At 36.9% G+C, this 22,432-nt stretch overlaps 1 protein-coding gene across 1 annotated transcript in view; it reads left to right on the top strand.

The window, feature by feature from the left end:
* Positions 1-426: 426 nt before the first annotated feature.
* ZNF804B (zinc finger protein 804B) overlaps positions 427-22,432 on the top strand; it is a 164,470-nt gene continuing 142,464 nt past the window's right edge. Inside the window, exon 1 of the mRNA XM_053466798.1 lies at positions 427-707. Coding sequence (XP_053322773.1) covers positions 597-707 — 111 coding nt within the window. The 5' untranslated portion in view covers positions 427-596. The remainder of the gene's footprint in view (positions 708-22,432) is intronic.

The raw sequence follows: 22,432 nt of genomic DNA, 5'->3' as shown, positions 1-22,432 counted from the left end.
CATATGGCCACAGGATAAAGAAGAACGCATCATTCAATTCTCTTCTGGAGTGCAGGGTCCACACTGCACACAATGCTCATTGAACTGCAGGGGGACTCTATAGGATTCCTCTTTAGAATTTGAGAAAATCAAAAAAAGGGGACTGCATTTTATTCCAGACTCCACGCATTAGGTGATGGACTGCCTACAGCATGGGAAGACTTTAGAGCTGAATCTGTGAGCACATGCATTGCAGGAGAGCAGCTCAGCTCATCGTGGGTGACCAGTGACAGCTGAATCTTGATTTGTCACTTTTTTGGGGGATTACTTTTTTTTTTTCAAAGTGTCGGATTACTGATTTCATGCTTTGAGCTGCTGACCGTTTCTGGAGGAAGCCATCCAGAAGCATCAACACCCACATCAGTAAAGAGAGTGGAGAGAGAGAGAGAGAGATCGCTTCCATGCTCCCTGTGAGTGCTTCTCTTCAGCGGAGCCTGTCAGTAACCTGAGATCTGGATGAAAGGGATTCATGTTTTCTGCCCCAGTCTGCATAGCTGCCAGTGCTGAGCTGGCCCCCGTGTGCCCTGGCTACACACATATGGGAGACTGTGGACCGTATGGCGTGCTATTACCTTGTGATCAGCTCTACTCATCTTAGCAATGGGCACTTCCGTAGCATCAAAGGAGTTTTCAGGGGCCCTCTTCGCAAGTCTGGAACCACCTTACAGGTAACACTCATAGTAACCTAAGATCATTTAACGTGGTGCGCAGAGGGTTACTATGTTGGCTTCTTGCTTTTGCCCTCTGATGTTCTTCTCCACATTGGGTGGGTTGATAGTGATGTTCTCCTGATCTGGTCTGATGTGTCAATTTTGCATACTTGAAAAGTTGTTAGTGACACAGGGGTAGTTGTGGAGGTGTTGCATGTCCCACTCCTTGGCAGTGATGGATATGCCTAGAATTCTATTCCTTCCCCTGTTCCCACCTGTGCTGTTTTGGTAAATCGTGTTAAGAATATTGATGGTTTATTGATGTAACTTGGTAAACGGAAAAATTCTAAATTCTGGATGAAGGTTCCACTCATCAGAAAACTGAATATTTACCTATTTGTGGACTGTCAAGTTTCAAATAATGTGATATTAGTTACATTTAGCTCATTAAATGTAACTATGTTTTTGGATGTATACACAATATTCAAGTTGACTTTTAATATATGAAACTGGACCATATTTAGCACCCAAGCTTGTTAAATTGTTAAAAATGTCCACCAAATTTCCAGGTTGGAAGTATTTGGATATATTGAGCTAATAAACACAAAGCAATATTACAAAATATCAAATGATCAAATGGCAAAAAAATTCAATTTACCTACAACATTCCAAAATAAAGCTGGTCACTTATGGCTTAGGTTAAAAAAGGGTCTGAATTATACTCTAATATTTATATAATCTCTACAAATTTAATATATGCCTCTTATATACTGTAGCTCTTCTGAGCTTCCCCACTAAAGTAGACAAATGGACCATGTGAGCTTTACATGGACACATTCACATAGAACCACATAGAAAGAACTTCTCCTAGTTAACCCAAGATTAACCTAAATTCGCAGATGTTCATTGAACCAGTCTAATCTTCTTGAACTGCTGTCAAAAGATACCTTTAGAGAAATCTGTGGGTGCTTTAAAGATTAAGGAGAAATGAAGAACATGTTATTTTAGTGTCAAGTTACCTTATGTAAATGCTGTCAAATAATAGAATGTATTCTATTTTTTTAGTTTCTTAAGTAACTTTCATGTTATTGGTTTAAAGTTTACACAATACTTTTTTGTGCTGTGTCCAGAAAAGGGAATTTTTCCACATCTGGCTATGTAAAATTTCTGTTGATTTCTAAAATAAATCAAAATGCTTAATTAACCTAAAGGGGTTGGTTCAATAGTTTTTGTCCACTTATACCAAACTGTTAGTTTACCATCTCTATAGTGTATAGTTAAAATGAACGTGGTAAAGTTAATACAAAAAAACACACAACCCACAAAAAATAAATCATTTATTCTGTTACTGTCTGTATGCCTATGGCTACTGGTTCTTACAAAATGTTATGCACATTTTGATTATTTGTATTATCACTGTGTGATTATGATTACAATTGAAGATTGGATCTCCTAATGGAATCATATTGCTGCTTCCTTCCTACAGTCTGATTAGGTTAGCAACTTAGAAATGTTATTCCTTACTCTCAGACTTTTTATTATTTTAAAAACTTACCATAGTGTAGACAGCAAAGACCATACACTTGGAGTTGCTAAAGAGTAGACCACATCCTTGGAGTTGCTTGGAGAGTAGATACAGTACTAGATTCTTATTAAATGTATGGCTTGTGCAATTAAATCGTTCATTTTATAATGGTGAGATGTATATATTGAGGAGGATCAGTTACCTCCAAATCATACTGGTTTCTCTCCATATTACCATTCACATAGAAACATGGAATTTTACAGCAGAGAAGAACCATTGTCTAGTCCACCAGGTTTTCCCCATGCAAAGACTCAAATCTTAAGCAGCCCTTCATCTTAGATTCCTGATCTATGCCTATCCCATATATGTTTACATTTCTTCACTGATGAACTTCTTCTAGGTAACTGTTCTACTTATATCACCCTCTCAGTAACATCAAATTTCTTACCTCTCACATCTAAGCTCCCGATCCTCCAGTTTTATGTTATGACCTTGTGTTCTAACATCTTTCCTTTGAAATAAACCCCCTCCTGTACTTAAATCATTTTATGTATGTATGTATATATTTATGCATGTATGTATGTATCCGCCTCATATATTTGTATTCAAAACAACCAATTACTACACTACAAATATGCTGGAGAGTTAGATTTTTCAACTCACCAACTTCACTAATAATTATGAAGGATTACGCCCTAGTGACATTTCCTTGCACGATATATCCTTACATAAAGCATAGTAAATCAGTGAGTGGACTTTAAGAGGTCCTTCCCACGGTAACTATGCATTATGTATGGCAAGCTCAGTCTTTCATGCTGGAAACTTTTTTGTTTATATACCCTTATCGCTAACATCAGATGTGTATGAAATGTGTAGTATCCTTATTTATAGTGATTTATGACAACAACATATAAACATTGCCAGCTAGATCAGAGTCAAGAATTATGTGCGAGGACATTAAGCAAATCAAAGTATAATTTACACCTACATGACAAAAATAATTACTTTTAATAAGGAAGCAATGTTAAAAAAAACAACAAATTGACTCTTAACACATATGCTATTAATTAACTCATAATCACCAGGAGTATATAGAAAGTGGCAAAATAAAAATAAAATGTGATGTGGTATCAGATCTATTGGGAATACTCTTTCAAATTGCTTTGGTTATCACTATAAAGATAGAACAGTATGACACAGATGTAGTGATAAAATGCAAACATACAGAAACATGTCTCTACAGCCTATAAGCTTGTATTTTATGTATCAAGGGAAATTAAAGCAATTTTACTTTACGGTATGTCAAAGATTATCCGGCAGGTGAAAAGGTTAATAAAGTAGAGCGTCAGCAGTAAATAATAATAAATACTGCTATAATAAGACCATAAAATATAGTAACTTTAGCTGCAATGTAACCTTGAGTGCAATGATGATTGTGTGATAATTGGGGGAAGTCAAGGTATTGGTAACAGTTGCACTTACATTAAAGGGACTCTCAAGCTATAATAGGCACTTTAATGCATATGATAGCTGAGAGGTCCCTTTATGTGCCCCCACCTTGCAAATACATGGGCCGATTCTGCAGAAACCCCCATATGCACTTTCCCATTTGCCCGGCCCCCAGTTATTTGTCATGCAGGAGAAGTGCGATCTCTCTCTCTTTCTCTCTCTCTCTATATATACTGTCATTCGTTATAACCTTTCCCCTCCTATCCCACTTTTCATTTACCCCATATACCCAGATGTCATTTGTACTGCGATTCTACAATATCTGCACCTCTGAAACAAATATTTTACCGTTTTTGTCATGGTTACTGTTACCTTGTGTCAATGTATTATTGATTGTCTGTTGCATCGCAGGACAGTACTTACAGATGTATGAGTGTTTCTAATTTTTCAGTTGAACTGTTTTTAATATTGACTGTAGGCATTATATATATATATATATATATATATATATATACCTGGTTATGCTGTTGATGATTATGTCTTGCGCTGTTTCTCAGTTTGCCTTATATACGATATGAACGTTTTGTCTTGAAATAAATCCTACATCAACTGTAAAACATATATAGGCTACTTGGTTTCTGAGTATTACTAAATATGATACTGTAGGCATTTTAGTGCAAAATATTACAGTAAATCCTAAGGTGTTGAAATAGTATCCTCAGAAGACTATGTATGCCACTGTGTATTTCCTTACACATGCACAGGTTACCCTGTCCTTTGCTCAGGTGGAGGTATCAAACTGACAGAGGCCGCAGTACAGCTACCATTGCCCATGCGAGGAAATCTTGGAGGTCTGTCCCACTGAGAAGCCCACATTAGTTTAAAAATGTTTTAAATGTTAAATTATAGTAAGAGAAACCTCTACAGTTGGCAAACAAGTATGACTTCTTCATAGATCTTGGCTTGCATACTAATATCAAGGTAAACCACCAAGGGAATAAAGAAAAGTATACAATTACTATGGAAGTCATTACATCCCCCCCTTTCCTGGCACCTGTCATGCTTGTGATATGAGATTCTGTCAAATAGGCTCAGACAGTTTTGTCTGTAAAGGGACAGAGTAAGTTGTTCAAATACCCAATAGAACTTACTGGAGTAGGCTTAGGTCCAGAGGAGAGCAGCTACACCTCTTTCACATTACAGAGGTAGATCACACTGTTGGGTGATCAGGTTTCCCATTACGCTACAGCTCCATAGGCTGGTTAGGAGGGAGGTCTCTGTTCAACAGCTATGGAGAACTAGCCGCCTAGCCCGCTGTTTTTGTCAAGTCTCCGTTTATTGTACATATGAGAAAAGTACACAGAACCAGGTAGACAATATAAGTGCAGTTGTATCCAAAGTTATACATAAATTGGTAGACAATGGCATGATACAAACAGCACTAAAATGTGTAGAACCCCACACGCTTCTGAGTGGTGCGTCAGGATATGGTATCATTGAGTAGAGCTGATGGTGACCACAGAGGTATGTGCAGGTGGTGCTGCCCTGGGGCACATTATACCTAGCACTGGACATTATAATTTGGAGACCCTGATGCCCTTACTAATGCTGTCTAGGAACTTAACTAATATTGTCTCCTTTTCCCCAGTGAATGTGCACTATGGGTCCTTAAGACCTTGGTGGAAAGGGTGGAACTGTGATATATATATATATATATATATATATATATATATATATATAATGTGAGATTTGCAAGACTCTACTACACTAACAATAATCTCTGCTATAGGTTCCTACCATGTGAAACTAAGCTCTGTGGCTCTCTCAGTAATTGACACTTAACCATGTGGGTTAGGCTGAATTAATTTCCCCCAGCAGAACCTTGCAATAATGCACTTAAGTCCACAGAGTCGTGATTTAGAACTCAGACATTCAAATATATTGATTCATGATTAACAAATAATATTTATAGGTGGTTTTAATAATAACAACAATAATACTAATAATATTTTTCTTATTGCTTATACCCCCATAACTGCAAAAAGTGATACTGCGATGCTACCCTCTTGGCATCACCTTCCTTTAGCCTTCTTTGAGCTGATTGGTCATGTCGGTTGCTATGATTGCACAGCAACCAATATAAAACATGTGCACTTTTAAAAATCAAAGACGGAATTTAATATGGGTAAAGCAGACGTTTAACATTTTAATGTAATGGGGGTTTGCATTTATTATGGAAATGTCTTTTGATGTGACATTTATAATTTGTTAAGAAATCAATAAACTATTCACTAAACCAGGAGTTAACAGAGTTGGATATTTCAACTCAGTGGCTTGACAATGCATTATGGAAGGTGAACCTCTGTGAGCGCCTTCTGAAAGAATAGCTGATTTGGCTTTGCATGATATTAAATATGTGAGATGACATTCAAAACAAATCCCCACAGTAACTATACATTATGCAGGACAAGTTCCTCCATTCTAGGAGGCGATGCTCACTGGGCCAGGCCTCGTATAGTCAAAGTATTGCTGTGCGTAACTCAAATAAAGAAAATCATTGTTTAGGCAATAAACCCCAGTCTCTCACTACATCTTCAAGACTAAAAGTAGTAAACAAGTCGGATTTGCACTTAAATGTCCAAAAATTAAGGGTTTTTATAATTATATTCTTCAGTTTTTCCTTATAAGATCCTGTAGAAGCCTGTTTAGTATTACCCATTATTTACTACCAGTAGGCTAGATTTCCACTTGGTTTTTTTTTGCTAAAAATGCCTATAAAAACGCCAATAGCGCCACCTGGCGTTTTTTTTGTGAAAAACGGCTGCAGCCAGATGTTAGCTGTTCTTCAATAGGAAATCGCAAAATGCCATTTCCACTTGGCGTTTTTCTGTCTGGCGTTTTTTCAGTCCTCTTTGGCGTTTTTCTGCTTTTTTGGGCTCTGTGGCAGTTTTTCAAAATCGCAGCATGTTGACACTCTGGCGTTTTTTGCAAGAAATCTTGGCTTTTTTTCTCCAATAGAAGTCTATGGGAGAGAAAAAACGCCATGAAAAAGCCATGTGGGTTTATTGCCTTGGCGTTTTTTATGGCGTTTTTTCCACAGTTACAATGCAGAGGATGGACCCAGTATCTGTGTGTCCTACGAGAAATAGGCTGAAAACAAACAGTTTCACACAAAACAAAGTCCTGGACTGGTTCATATTGAATTTTACACCATTTGGAACAAACATGCCATTACAAACAAACATACGCGACCGGATCCTGCGTGCCAAAAGCAACAGCAAACAATTTGCACCATCATTTGGGGCCAATCTTCCCAGAGGAGCAGACATTCGGAATAAAGCATGCCTTACAAACCACAGAAAAGAGACAAAAGGGTCTACCAAGTAAATGACATCAGGAGAGGGCAGATACTTGCCATTTATCCTAATCCCTTTTAGCTGGGTGAAACTTGTAACTTGTAAAGGCTGGAAAAACTGCCTAAGGTCAAAAAAAGCAATTTCCACAGAAAGGCTAAAACGCCAGAAAAAACTCCAGAAAAAACGCCAAAACGCAGGTAAATGCAGTGGCAGTTTTCTTGGCAGTTTTCCTGGCGTTTTTCATCAAGAAAAAAACGCCGGACAAAAACCCAAGTGGAAACCTAGCCGTATGGTTGTATTAATGTTCTGGGACAGGGCTTTCAGCACCTACATCTATAGGCGCCATCCATTCTACTGAGAGCCAGCATATCAGACACATGGATACTCTCATTAAAATATCTCAGAAATCTTCATTTCCCGTGTTGGCTCTATTCGTACTTCTTGCTGAATTGCTCTGCTGAGTATTGATAGGTAAAGAGAAAGTTAAATGTATAAATGTCTCAGGCTGATTTAAAAGCGTGTACTTGTCAATACCCATTCACATAAATGCACCGGTCACTTATTAATGCTAGATGCTATTTCAATTCTAGCTACTAACGCAGATTAAGTCAGTTCCATTCATTTTGACAACTGTCACTAATGGATAATAATCCCCAAACAGAGTAATCAGTAGGTCATAGTTGATGCAGCAGTGAAGCTGGACTTTAAATACATTTATATTTGACAGTTTATTTACTATTACAGGTAAAATAATGTATTTTTAAATTCAGTGCTTTTATGCAATTCTGTATGTTTATAGCGTGTTATTTCAATACTGCTCATTTTCCTAATTTCTGCTCTCATTATAAACTACATTGCTATTGTCTTAAACCAAACACCACTTAGCTAAAGATGACCATATGCCATATATAATGGTAGAAAAAAAGATAAGGAACATCATTTTGGATATGCTAATATTGAATAAATGTAAAGCTACCACTTAACATGAATGGCCTCCTTCAGTATATGAAATTGTGCCACATTGACAATGTAGCTATCATTAAGATCAAACTGTAGTATTCCAAATCCAGAAATAAATACAGTTAAAGCTCTTACCTGACAAAGAAGAGGCTGCCCTGCAGCAACAGCTGCCCTCCTCCTCCATGACCCAACTGTTATTGCCACTGGTTCTCTGCTTGATGCTGTCAATCAGTGATAGGAAAGCAAGCCCATTATAGTCACTTTCCACACATGGGAACCACCATGCTGCATCCACCAGAACCTACTGGAGCTGACTACAGGTGAGTCGCCCTAACATATCTCCTGCAGGGCATTCAGTTGGGGTGTGTGGAAAGAGGCAAATGCATTTGGGGGGATTCTGCAGAATCCCCCCATGTATTTGCAAAAACATTTAAGTGACCATGCAGCTATCATATGTATTAGAGTGTATATGATGGTTGGAGTATCCCTTTAATTTCTACATCAATATCACCTGATTCAGCATGGTTTGGACCAGTGGTAATGTGAGAATTGAGGGTTGGTTTCATAAAGAAGCTATTGATCTGAGAATGTTGATGATGCTATTGATCTGAAAATGAAGATGCCAAACCAAGCCGCTGACTTGTTTTTAGAATTTGTAAATTAGGTTAAGTGATAAATAGCAGTCCAACAGAACTTTGTAAGATATAAACTAGTGATACATTCTATCGCAGCAGGTAAAATCTAGCCATATATCTTAATGGTTTGACACGAATACCAGTTTTCATTTTCTCTAATAGTATGGAGAGACCCCTATGTGTTTATTAACAGCTTGATTAATGTCCTGACTTTTAGAATAAAATGCTAAATTCCACTGGGTGCCGTTAAGCAGGTGACATGGTAATGTACAACACTTGTTCAGGTACTGCTGGATAAGAAGCCGTTTCAAAACGCCTATTGCGCAACAGGAGAGTCAATAAAAGTCCTTTATATTTATAGTACACAAAGTAAAGTAGACAATAGAATAACAATGCACTCTGTAGGACTTATTGTGAGATAGGCACTCTTTGAAACGCATAAAACAGAACCTTACATTAGCTGAGAAGGGGAAACCTGAATTAACTCTGAACAAACCATTGCATCATTTTTTGCTCTCCTTGATACCTCCACCAAATGAGCATTTTCAAAATGTAAAGCTTCTGCCGAGCAGCCCAGCATTTCACAAACAGGTGATACCTGTGCTAGGTGGATTTAATATGTAAATGGGTCTCAATGTATGTGCACAGTATTCTTAACCTATGTAAGCCCTCATCCTGTTGGTATAGCCATCACACAAAGCAAGGCTCGTGCCATACCTAGAATAAACATAGAATGGTTATCTGAAGTGTAGCATGGGCAGGAGCCATGCCAGGTCCTTGTGGCACTGGTGCTCTATTTGATCCTCACTGCACAAGAACTGGTAAAGGGAAAGGTTGAGATTTAGATCTTTAGATTTTGATTCTTGCATGGCTCTCGCTACTTTCCATTACTGAGGGTGGATGTAGTATTGTATGGATAATTGGACCAAACTCAGCTACTAGTTTACTCTTCATGTTACAATTTCTCATTGGAAGCATACAACTCATGAAAAAATTGATGTTTGAGTCACAGACATACGTTTCACGCACGCTCAACTATGCTGCAAATAGGCAGAATGATTAGTACATTGTGTACAAACCTCTTACAAAAATGTGTGATCATTTGCACCAAATTTAGTAGAGCTGGATTAATAAACTAAATAAACAAGTTTACTGTGACCAACTAGAAGGTGTAGAACTAAAAGCCAGTTTAGTACATCTGGCTGTTCGAATGGGCTGCATCTCATTTACCCTATTAAGCACAAGCAGTTTTATGCCATACCCAATATATACCTTAATATACTCAAGCTCTGATATCATTAACTTTATTAAATTAATAATAATACATTTGATGATTTTAATGTCTGAAAGAGAAAACACTTACTAACTAGAGAGTGGTGAGAGCTTTCGTTCCTCTAAGAGACCTCCCCAGTCATGTTGTTATTCAAACTTTTAAACAGAAATTAAAGAGAAAATTTGTTATTTAGTCACGACAGGGAAAAAAGAAACTGATGAGGCTTTACCCTTTAAGGACAAGCATCCAAATTAATTTTGTCCTATAAATCCACAGAACATGGCGCTTTTATGAAACTCATACAGAACTGTGCTAATAAACCAGGACGTTCTATTGTGGTGAGTCCTCAACCACAATGCTATCTTTATATACACATTTTACCAGTTCAGTGATTTTTACAATGCAGAATCGCAGTAAAAAAAAATTCAATTAACAACCATTTCACAAATATTATCTTGAATATTAAACATGTAACATTCACAGCTACCTGAATATATGTGTGATTTATCTAATTTTAGATGGTGTTATTGTTTCTAAGAGACGGTTTTCCATTTTGACATTCTGCTTGTATTGCATTGATTAACCCTTTTAGCATCCAAAAGGCAAGAAGAAGCTGGCCACAGGGAATAAATAAGTGGTATCAGAGGGTTTCTCTACCAATTACACTTACTTGACTTCTCTGATTATCCTCCCTCACTCTCATACCTGGAGACTCTGGGTGAAGTGTCCCTTTTCTGTTTCTCCAGGTCATGGTGGTCAATCTCTGGGACGTAGTAGCAGCATTTAGACATGCCCAATCCCGCCTTATTACCCTCCCACCTCCATACAATTTTATGGTGTTTGGGCTAGCCCCTCCCTTTGTGTGGGTAATCCCACCCATCACAAAGCCACTCCCCAGAAGAGGGAAGACATTGGATAGTCAGAGACTGGAGGTTCCCCTAAATTTTAATTAGGCCCATTGGAAAAGGCAGTTCTGGATTATCCATTGGGTACACTAGGCACAGGCCTGGTGCTGTAATGGACACCGGCCACTGGCTGCATAGGAGTAGCCACAATGTGAAGTATGCTCAGCAAGGTCAAAGTGATCCTGCAGTCCAAGTGTTACAGCTCCTACCGTATGGAAGCAGGAGAGGAGCCACATGCTTTAGATTTAAGGAGGATTGTCTCTTGTGTATTCATGTAAGTGTGTGCGTCTAGGGGCCCTGACGGTCATAATCCACCACTGTAGAGGACAATGTATGAAAACAAAATTGCTTTTCAATTTATGCCATTCGGGAAGAAAATGCATTTTATTGTACACCCAAAAAGCACTCCTAAGGTTGCAATTTAGAATATCTTAAAGATCTTCAATTAGATTTCTCTTTTAGCAAAACAGTTTATGGGTTTTAGCAACATTTAATAGCTTCCAGTGTGCATCATTTCAGGTAGATTTGTTACAAGATTTGTTCAAATCACTTTCATCCTAGAATGATTCACATACTTTTTTTTTTTTTTAATAGTAGTTAAATTTATGGGAATTGAAGTCATCTAAGGTAAAATGTGTTTGTGATGAATTGGGGAAGACACGTTTGAGCTGGGAAATATGGCTTTAGCTCAATATTGCGCATTTAATTTGCAGTATTGCTTTTAACTTTCTTAGTTGGCAATTAGTTACAGATCACATGGTACAAATGTTGAGCTTAGCGATGCTACGCCTTTGGTTTTTATAAAGTGGATTGTACGTTAGTGTATGCATTTGTTGATTAAAAATACACTGCCTGAAAAAGGTGTTCCGTATTAACAGTGCTTGAAATGTCAGTAATCTGCAGGCTACCGTGGCAGAAAGAAAATCCTAATGAACATTGTCATCTTGCTGAAATGTCAGTCTCGTGTGAACAGATGTGCGTGTGTCCATTTTTTTGTTCACCTATACGTTTTCATAAATTCTGTTAAATTATGTTTGTAGCAAGTAATATCATTTTTCTTTCATTCTCTACTTTTAACACTTTGTTTTAGATTGTGTTTAGTGAATACTAAATACCTATTAGGCAGATTTTATGTCATACGAATAAAATGCCAGCAGAGGATGTGCGAGTCAGGTTTATTCTATCATATCTTGCAACGGAACATATTAAATCTGATTACCTTTTTTATTGCACCATACAGACAGATTTAACGCAGACACGCATTATTCAATGCATTTATCAAAGGGACCTGGACCAATGCGTTTCTTTGTTTAATCACAGTGTTTTTGTACTAAATTTGAGGAGATGGTGATTCTTCCTTCTAAGGCTGCCATACCCAATCAGCTTTTACCAAATGTGAGATTACTTCAATAACATGTAGGGACAATAACACGTAAATAGGTGTATATGTTGCAAGTTCTTAGAAAAGTTGACTTTATTGATTTGGTGGTTTGCTAGTTGTAGCTAACAAAGTTGTAGTCTGTACGGAAAGTAATAGTTTTAAAAGTATTTTCAATATTAATCAGTTACAGGCATACCTAGCAACTTTCGACTTGGAGTCTTTGGGTGAAGGCCTGATGCCCCAGGTCTCTGGGTCAGTTTTTTTAATCCCTAGACAACGGAGCTGCATATGGTCATGTCCAATTCCCTCCTACTCCCAATCGGTTAAAGGCTGTACAGCACTAGCCCTGCCCCTAAGTGTGGCTAGCCCCACCCCTTTTAAAGCCGCTACTGAAGAGGGGGAAGCATCAAGTGGCCTACCCTGGAGAGATTTCAGGTATGGTTACAATGAAGAGACATCTGAGGTTCTAAGAGCTTATCTTTTTCTGTGTCGGCCCAATAAAAGGTATCAACTTAACCAAACAAAGACTTTTAAATTAATTGTAATACACAAGAAATCAAATGTGAAGATTACAAGAAATAATATATATTACAAGAAATAATATTTATAAATACATATATTTCTAAAGTGCCACCAAAAAAAGCTTAACTACTATGTGTGACTGCAAATTTGTCAGGTTCTTTGTAAACTCTGACATAAAACCACACACATCCTATATCAAGCTGTAATGTGTATCTATTGGGCTCCAGGGAATAAACTCAATACTTTGCAAACATGTATTTATTAAAAAAAAGTCTTAAGCGGTAGTGTTTGACAAAGTAAGACATTTGGATATTTTCCTACATTTTACCACTTCCTCGGAAAAGGCCGACAGGGGGGAGGGGCAGACATAAGCAGATGGGGATGTTTCGGTAGGGCAGCAATTTTAGTTAAAAGGCTGCATGATATCTTTTGATACTGTATGTTGTTGATGTGGTTGTTTTATGTCTGTCGGTAACATAACAGCTTGCTTTAGTTTTAGTTCGAATTTATTTCAAGCCAAAATAACTAAACTGTACAATGTCAACAACAATTACAATAATATGACGAAGTAGATAGATTTGATTAACACATTTTCTTTTTTTTGTTGCTTCCCAAATCCCCGATCATCTCCACTGGATTTCTTTGTGAGAACCGTGCAAAGGGCAACTATAAATAACTCTAGGTGGAATTTCTAACTGGCAGCATGCAGCCTGTATTTTGATTATTACTATTGTTATTATTACTATTGTTATTATTATATTTTATTTACAGAAAACCAGCAGATTTTGTAACCATAGTACAATGATGAAAAATATAAAATTAACAATAACATTGAATTAACAATATTCAGTATTTATATAGGAAAAAACGCGCTCTGCTCCAGTTTTTGGTGGAATGGTAAGGCACTGCTTCCTCATTTGCTTACTTTATGTAGAATTATTCTTTTCAACTTAGATCTCCTAAAACATCTGCCAAGCTTTGCACACAAAGACCTGCTTCTAGGGTAAACCTTGGCGGATATTTTATTTTTCTCCTGAGTATAAGATATGACTAAATGCCATCAACAATAAAAAAAATGATGACAACATTTATGGTAAAATCAGAGAAATTGGAAAATACTGCATTAAATACTGCATTGGGGATAATCTCCGCCAAGTACTGCTATTCCACAATAGAGAACATAGTCATTGGAAATGAAGGGTTAAATATCTGAGATAATAAAAGTGGAAGAAATAGAGGTGTAATCACACTTAACTTAAGGGATTCTATGTTTATGTGTTTAGTCCCATCAGCACTGGCTTATTTTTTGAAGTCTGATCGTGATCTGTAATTAAACTTACAGTAATCCTGCCATCTTAAATTGCTTGGCAGATGGCAATTTGGTGGACAGATGGACCTAGACCGAATTCTCATTCAATGTTCGCATGTAACTGATATGCGATAAGGGCATCAAGAATCTTCTGAATTTGCAAGCCTGTCAATATAATTTTGTGATTTTCATTTTAAGTTGAGAAAAAAAAAAGAAAAAAAGAGATTGTGATTTTTTTTTATTGATTAGCTCAAAGAAACCAAGGACAGTCTTTGTAAAAATAACTGGAATTTTCAATCTGTTGGAAAGCATGTTCAATATTTCCTTATTTTAGTAATTCTCCATATCCCATTACCTTTTAAACCAGGCTTTTAAGTGGAAACGTGAATAAAGCTTCACTGGTTCAAACTAGTAGACAGGGATCTTTAGAGGGTAAAAATCAATATATAATTAACCAGCCAAACACCATGCTAACTTTGTTAAAGACAAACTAATTCTAAATACTATTTAATTGTCTGCAGTCTTAATATTGGCTAAGAAATATAAAAATGACCAACAATACAGCTGATAAATGATTGTTTTCATCTTGGATTGCTCACAAAAAACAGTATAAACAGCCAACATGGCTGGGTACTGATTTACATGTCTAGGGTAAGCTTAGTGCCCCATTTTTCTATTTACACTGTAGAAGGGATTTTGTATTGCTTAACCCACTATTAAATATGGCTCACTCACTTTAACTTATCTTGTAAACATTAAAAAAAATGTTTTTCCTTTATACAAACTCCTGCCTACTGGGATAAACAGCTCATTACATTAACACTATAACTCACACTTCACCCTATAACATTTTTCCATCCACATACCTTTATACAAACTCCTGCCTACTGGGATAAACAGCTCAGAACAGACGTTGAGGTTGCTCCCAAATTCAGACCTTGGTTGCTCTGGAATACACTGTAGCTTTTATGAGTTGCTCAACTACCAGAGCGTCATAGTTCTATTAGTTGTGTTCTTGGGTCCCTATTGATATCCAAGACTCGATGTGGGGAGACTCATAGAAGCCAGGGGATGCTTTATGAATATTGATTCTGGAAACATTTGCCAAGCATTCCCCTTTGGAACACTCATTACATCAAACCATTAACATGAAGTTGGCTTGTAACACATAATAAGTTCACCGCATAACACATATATATATCCACCCCTTAAGAGATCTTGGTCTACCCAAATCTCTCCAGGTTGGCAATCTGATTTTACCCCTGTCATTATAGTCATAAAAAAAGGTATGGCTGCCATTTTTTTCCACCAAGTCAAAATTTCTCAGGCTTGCAGTTTACCCTTCTAAGCTATAAAAATAGGGCGCCCTGATAAGAACCACATAGGAGACCTGCCACTTACATAAATACATGATCTTCTCCTTTATTATATACTTAACTTATTAAAAAAAACAGGTTGAAAGCAAAACCTTATCTTCAACCTGATTTCAAATCCATCTCAGCAAAAATGGTTAGTAGAATTATTGCGCAGTTTCAAAGGTAATTAAGTACCACTTATGATGGTGGTTTGACTTTCATTATAATAAACAAAATAGTATATTACCCTCCTGATAAAATAAAATTACCTACAATTTATCAAGCAATGAATTGACCCTTCCCAACAATTACCAACAAAATCTCAAACTAAGGGCGGTAATTTATCTATCAAATTTGATATATGGGTGTTTAAAAACAAATTTAAAATATAAGAAAATCATTGGCATTCTTTATGACTCAACCTCATTTTAACATACATCGTCTCACATTTTATGACAGCAAGCGTGAAATACTTTGTATCCAAATGCTACGGAGTAAGACAGGTGTAAGTAAACCATTAAGGTAAGTCTTGTTTAAGTAATTAAAGTGCATATTTAATAAATAAAAGTACCTTGAATTGACAGCTTGCATAGATATCTAAAGATGTTTTCAGAAGAGAATCATTATAAGGAGCAATCATTTTAGCATATAATTACATTAATGGGAAAAAGTATATAGGAAATACATATTGGTAAATGTCTGAAAATCTGGCCCATTTTATGCTTTCACATCCTATGTTACTTGCCTTTGAATGCCTTTTTATGGGAGTATTCACTGTCAAAATGTCACCTATAGAATTTTTATATCTTTCCCGGTTGCAGTAGAAGTTGAAATTGATTAAATATACTGAGATATCCAGTTTAAGTGATATTCTAACTGGTGCAAAAATCAAACATAAAGGGAAATCTCAAAGTAAGTGAAAAAAATAAGGCGGAGGTTAATTCAATTTATTACATGCAGATCATGGTAAATGTGATTATTCTTCAGTACTGAAAGGTTCCACGAGTTAATGTAGTAGATTTAATTGGAATTTGTGGTAATTTATTGGGTTACCAAAAGATCTACCAAAGTAGACTTAGATTAAATCTACACGTTCGTTATCAACTCTGTGCACATCATTGAAATACTTGGCAATAAACTTTTCAAATCAGACCAAATTTACTAATGATGTCTTTGGCAAGTGATGGACTAAAATTGGTGGCCAAGATTTTCCACCATGTATAAAATAATGCATTAGGTTCATCAGTATCAGTTTGTCAGCACCTGGACAAACAAGATTGACCTTGTAAATAAGTGTATATCAGTACCTCCAAATTTAAAGGAAACAAATGAAGTGTGCATAAATCTATACCAAGATCATATTTTTCGAGAAATATAAGAGTATGTATTTTCTGTTTTATAATGGTAACAAAAACACTATTTTTTGTAAGTCGGTAGAATCAATTCAACTGTTGATACCTTACCGAGCTCCTGATAAATCCTGCACCCACTTATTATATGTGAAGCAAACCGAAAACTAATCCACATGTAATACTGGATTAGTTTCTCAATGTGAACATAAAAAATAGAGAAACATACAAAAAGGTGAGAGAACTAATCCAGAATTCAATACTAGATTAAGAATTGAGGGGAGGACAAGCATTGTGTTTAGAAACTGTTGAACAAGCATGAACAGCGAGAAGAACGCTCTGGTCACTGCAATGCGTGTGGTTCTATCATGGTAACGCTTATTTTCTTGTTCACCGCTTGGGGTTGAGACAGCACCCATCCAGGAAATTAACTAATTGAATTGCTTACACTTTTTAAAATCTAGCGTCTTAAATATAGTAATCGGAATTACGATCTTTGAAATGTTTTTATCTCACTATAACTCAATTCAATGCTTTGTAAAAAAAAAAAAAAAAAAAAAAACCCCATAAAAAAAGCTATATTGGGAATCTTACATTTAGGGTGTCATAATGTCTGTCAAATTCTGTCTGAATGTTAGTATTAGGACCAGCAATGTACTTACCTGTCATCTGCCCTAGATTAACACACCCAGTTGCCCCCTCCATGTCTTCGCTGCATTAAAAGGTGTCAAATTAGGTCATATTTAGGAGCCTTCTAATGCAGCATGTAGTGTAAATGGGCCAACCGGGCCAAAAAAGTGTAAATTGTATCACCTTATAATTATCTTTTTTTTAAATTTATTAACACTGATTGTTATACAGTTCCTCTTTATACAGTTGAGATACTTGAATGTCAAGGAAATAAAGTAAAATTATTAATTAATTGGGAGTCCTGAATGTATTTTTTACTTTGGTGGCTTGTCAATGGTGTTCCTTGATCTCCTGTATAATATAAATCCAAAGCATTTTTTTGCCCCTTTTATATTGGAGATTATAATTGAGGAGATAACGTGTGGGCTCCGCACTTTATTGTAATTTCACAGCTGTTGATTCTCCTGCAGAGTTTAGTATCTTAATCCTATACATTAATTGAAACTGACCGTGCCATTCACAGCCAGTTTATTGAGAAATGAGTCATGAATAAACTAGAGACAGCAGGGATATTTAGAGAATGGGGAGTCAGGAAAACCTGAACTCAAAATAAAAACAAGATTAAGTTAGCGTGAGTGAGGTTATTAGTGGTTTTTTAATTTCCTCAAGAATGCAAATTTGACTTCTAAGAACAATATTCATTTTATTTAAAATCTAGGAAATACCTAAATGGAGTCAATTGTATCTTTAAATTCAGTGCTCATGTAACTTGGAATCCAGATTTAAAGAGTTTTTTTAATATCAGTTTGAATATAAGAAACAGTTTCAGCTTGGTCCAGTCTTTATAACTGGCACTTCTAAGGCTGGCTATAGCTACAAAAAAAATCAGACTCGCTGTTACTGTCTAAGTTTCAGCAACCACAAGGCACATCTTCTATGTGTCATCTTAGGTGGGTTGGGTTGTGGATCACTGAAGCAGGAATGACTCTCCTTGCAAATACTGCTAGCTTGGGTGGTCTGAGAGGCGGCAGGACCACCCTCAATACTTTTACCAGTGTGGGTGGTCCATCCCAAACAATGACACTTTTACCTATTGTGTAATACACCCTAAATCCCTCTAGATTGTAAACTTGTTTGAGCAGGGCCCTCCTCACCTGTTGTGTGTTTGCTATGTTACATACTACTTGTTATGTCCTATCCACCCATTGTACAGTGCTATAGAATTTGATGGCGCTATATAAAACAATAAATAATAATAATAACCACCCAAGCATCAGCCTAAACACTTAGGTCAGAGATCGGGTGCATGGTACCAGGGATAAGATGAGAGAATGGTTGGATGGTCCAAAAGTCAGGGACAGGTGGCTTTGGGTTCTGTAACGGTAGACAAGACCAGGTCAGGCAGTGAGATTTACGGTCAGAAAACAGTCCAGAGGTCAAAAATGATAGGCGGGCAATAAAAAGTATAGGATACGCTGGAGACAAGGGAGTGAGCGGTGAGCCTTTAAACAGCATCGCTAAGGCACTGGTATAATCAATCACTGAAGGATTTGCTTGATACCTTTTGGTAGGACTATCCAGATGATGTCTGGCACACTCTTTCACCTTGTTTTATATTTGTATTACTTCATAGGGGCATGAATAAGGCAACATGGTAAAGGAATGCATGTAAGGAGGAGGTTCCATTAGTTGATCAATTTTCTCATCAAATTTCAGGCTTTAGTGGCTGCACTAAAAGTTGTAGAAATATTCTTTGTAATGTATCATCTTGTATAAAATACATCTCTTTTACATACTAAAACCAATGCATTTTTGAATGTGACTGTGCGATGATTAATGTAACAAAAATACAGTAGTCTCATTTGGAAAACAGTTTCTCCCTTATTTTGCAGCTTTCTCTGCATGGATCTCAATTGAATTACTGAAATGTTTAATCAATGTCAACTATTTTAAATGCAAGAATGTACCATTCGTATGATGAGACCGCACTTCTCTCTACTATTTGAAAACACAGTTGAGCAGAGTGTGTCTGATGAGTTTAGAACTTTATACGCCCACTAAAATGATTTTCTCATTCATAATAAATACTTTAATCTGCATTATATACACTTTAAAGGGACACTCTAGCCGCCATATACACTTTAATGCCAAGAGATAAGTTTAAATGTACACCATACAGAATTCCCATATACATTCGCCCCTTTATCAACCCCCAGCTATTTTCCATGTAGGGAGTGTGTCGAGCCGATACTTGATGTATGACATTGGCTCAGAAACTGTCACCAGTGGGTCATCCATGGATTTCCATGCACATCCATGGAAAGACCTTCCATTAATTTGAATAGGGGTGCTTTCCCTCTGTTAATTGGCTGCTTTGAGCAGTCAATCAGTGGTGAGAATTATTTGCAGCCTCTACCTCAGGCAAGTCAGACAGTGAACAGGTTGAAGTATCGTCCTACTTAGACCAAACATTAATTGCACTTGCAAGAAGCTTTTCTTTCATTGGTATTATCGTTGGCAGGAAAGCACTTCCACTGTAATCAGTGGGATTTTTCAATTGCGCATGCGGGCAGGGGGCTAATTAGACCTCCTGGAAATCTTGTACAAGCTGTGGCTGGAACTGGACTGCGGTAAATCTATGCAGCCCCGAGCAAGAGATGCATTCAGCCAAATGCATGCCTTGCAAGGGACTGGAGCCGGGGAGCAGATAGACATGCTTAATGTATAGGGAGGATTCCGAGAATTTGTATTATCATGGAACAAATGTTAATTACAAGGTAACACCCAACCATCATATAAAGTGCATTATAGGGCTGGAGTGCCACAATTTTCTATGATTAAAAAACCTATATGATTTGGACATTAAAGAGTACTAGGAATGATCTTCATCCAGCGTTTAGTTACATTGAGCTTGGTTTGTGGGAATAGGACATTTAAGACAATCTTTCAACAGATGAACAGCATCATTCCTTTACGCGCTATTGGTATATTTACCAGCTATTAGAAAAAAAAAACCCCGGTAATAATTACTTACAGCTACTACACAAATTCCATATGCCTTTAAATTGTTACTTGTTCAATTCTTCCCTCTGCACAATCCTTTGTTAGTCTTGAGCTCCTAATTAGCTTGTAACAAAACAAAAAGTATTGTGTAATTATTATATGTGTTTTTGTTGTGTATGCAACAGGGTGACAGGATGTAGTGAGATCTGTGTTTCTCTTTCCTATGGCCTTTAATGTGTCTATTTTCTAAATAATGTGTTGTTCCAAAGACTCTTTGCCTCTAAAACAATAGCTGTACTTTTATGGAAGTAATATAATATGTTATAATTAATTCAAAGTAATGGTTATTGCGCTGAGAAAATACAAATTTCAGATGGCTTTTGTTACAGTGTATGGAGAAAAAGTCAATGGTTCATATTCGGAGCAATTTAAATTTGACAATTTGGAAACAGCAGGTAGTTGAAAACATTTCTGAAATCCTGTAATGATTTCCTCTGTATATAAGGTACATACAAAGTTCGATTGGGATACTTCGAACAATATTCTGAAATATCACACTGATAAAAGAGCTAACCTCAGATCTGGAGACAATAGGATGGTGGAGCTCACCGAGACACAACGTCAATAAAGGCAAACATGATTTAGACTGTGTACTTGAACATAAACCTATTGATCATTGAGTAAAACAGAATTCCTGAGAGTTAAAATATTTAATGCCATTATGTGATGACACAGAAGTATGAAATGTCCTAATGTAACATTTTCCTTGCTTGTAGTAATTATATACTTAAACAAAAGTTTCACGTCTCAGTGATCACAATCATTCACACTTTGTCCAGTGCTGTTATAACAATGTGGTCTCCATTAATACCCCTCTTGGTGTCATTTCCAAAACTATATGGGTCATGGAGGATGCACTGACTGGGCCCAGATTTTAAAGGGGGGCAGCTAATGCTGCTCTCCATGCCACTCCAAATCTGTAGGTTTACCAAGGGAGCACCTGTGTCATATATATATAAGTAAAGGCCTGTGGTCAGGGGTATTTATAGTTATACCCCCTTCAGGACCCTCTCCCTCAGGGCATTTTTCCTGCGTGTCCCCTCCCCCTCAGTTCACTCTTTCTGTTCCCCTTAGTCTCTATTCTCTATATTCTCTCTTTCCTGTCCCTCTTCTTCCTCCTTTCTGAGAGGTAGGTTAGAGAATAGAGACTTAGGGGAACAGAAAGAGTGAACTGAGGGGGACGGGACACGCAGGAAAAATGCCCTGAGGGAGAGGATCCTGAAGGGGGTATAAATACCCCTGACCACAGGCCTTTACTTATATACAAATGCAAACCAACCAACAGAAAGGGATATTAAGCTGCTCAAGAGTGGCACAAGGAGGATATCTGGGTTACCAAGAATAATTCATAGTGTCCAGGTAATGAACATCTTTGGCAATACTCTTGTAAACTGTATTACCTGGTATGTTCCAGCATGGATTTACTCAACTCCAGCAAGATGGCAGGAATAGATACTGGAAGATTTTATGTTAAGGGAAAACATGTGTTATTTGGACACAGACAATATGGTAGCATGTAATTGGATTTGGCATTAAAATATGTTTATTGTATGTTAATGGCAGAGTTAGGGACACAGAAGCTATAAGGTATGTTGGATGCAGTGGGCATGAAAATGAACTTGACTGAGACTTATTTTTCCTGGTGTTAATTTGTTCCCCTGAAGCCCTTTTTAAGCATGAAGCTAATTTAAAAATCAACTTGGATTTTGGCATACATGCTAAAATGTACCTACCTTGAGTACCACCTTGAAATAATAAACATCAATGGTGTAGAGTTTGAGAGAAATTACATATTTAACAACAGTAGCCAACTGTCTCAACTCAGGCATTGTGGGCAGAATATAACGAAAAATTACACTGAATTCAGATGCCAACATTTTTTTCTGAAGGACCAGGATGAAATGTTGACAAGTATCTTTAATGATGGAATTGAATAAAAGTGTCGCTAGATTCTGCTTTCACAATGTGGTCAGCTAACAATTGGTAGTTTTTATAAATATATGAAATGATGCTAAAAGCTGCGTAGGTGGC

Source organism: Spea bombifrons, chromosome 5, assembly GCF_027358695.1.
Source record: "Spea bombifrons isolate aSpeBom1 chromosome 5, aSpeBom1.2.pri, whole genome shotgun sequence".
Taxonomy (NCBI): Eukaryota; Metazoa; Chordata; class Amphibia; order Anura; family Pelobatidae; genus Spea; species Spea bombifrons.
The sequence above is the reverse complement of the archived record's forward strand: the minus strand, read 5'-3'. Positions and strand labels throughout refer to the sequence as shown.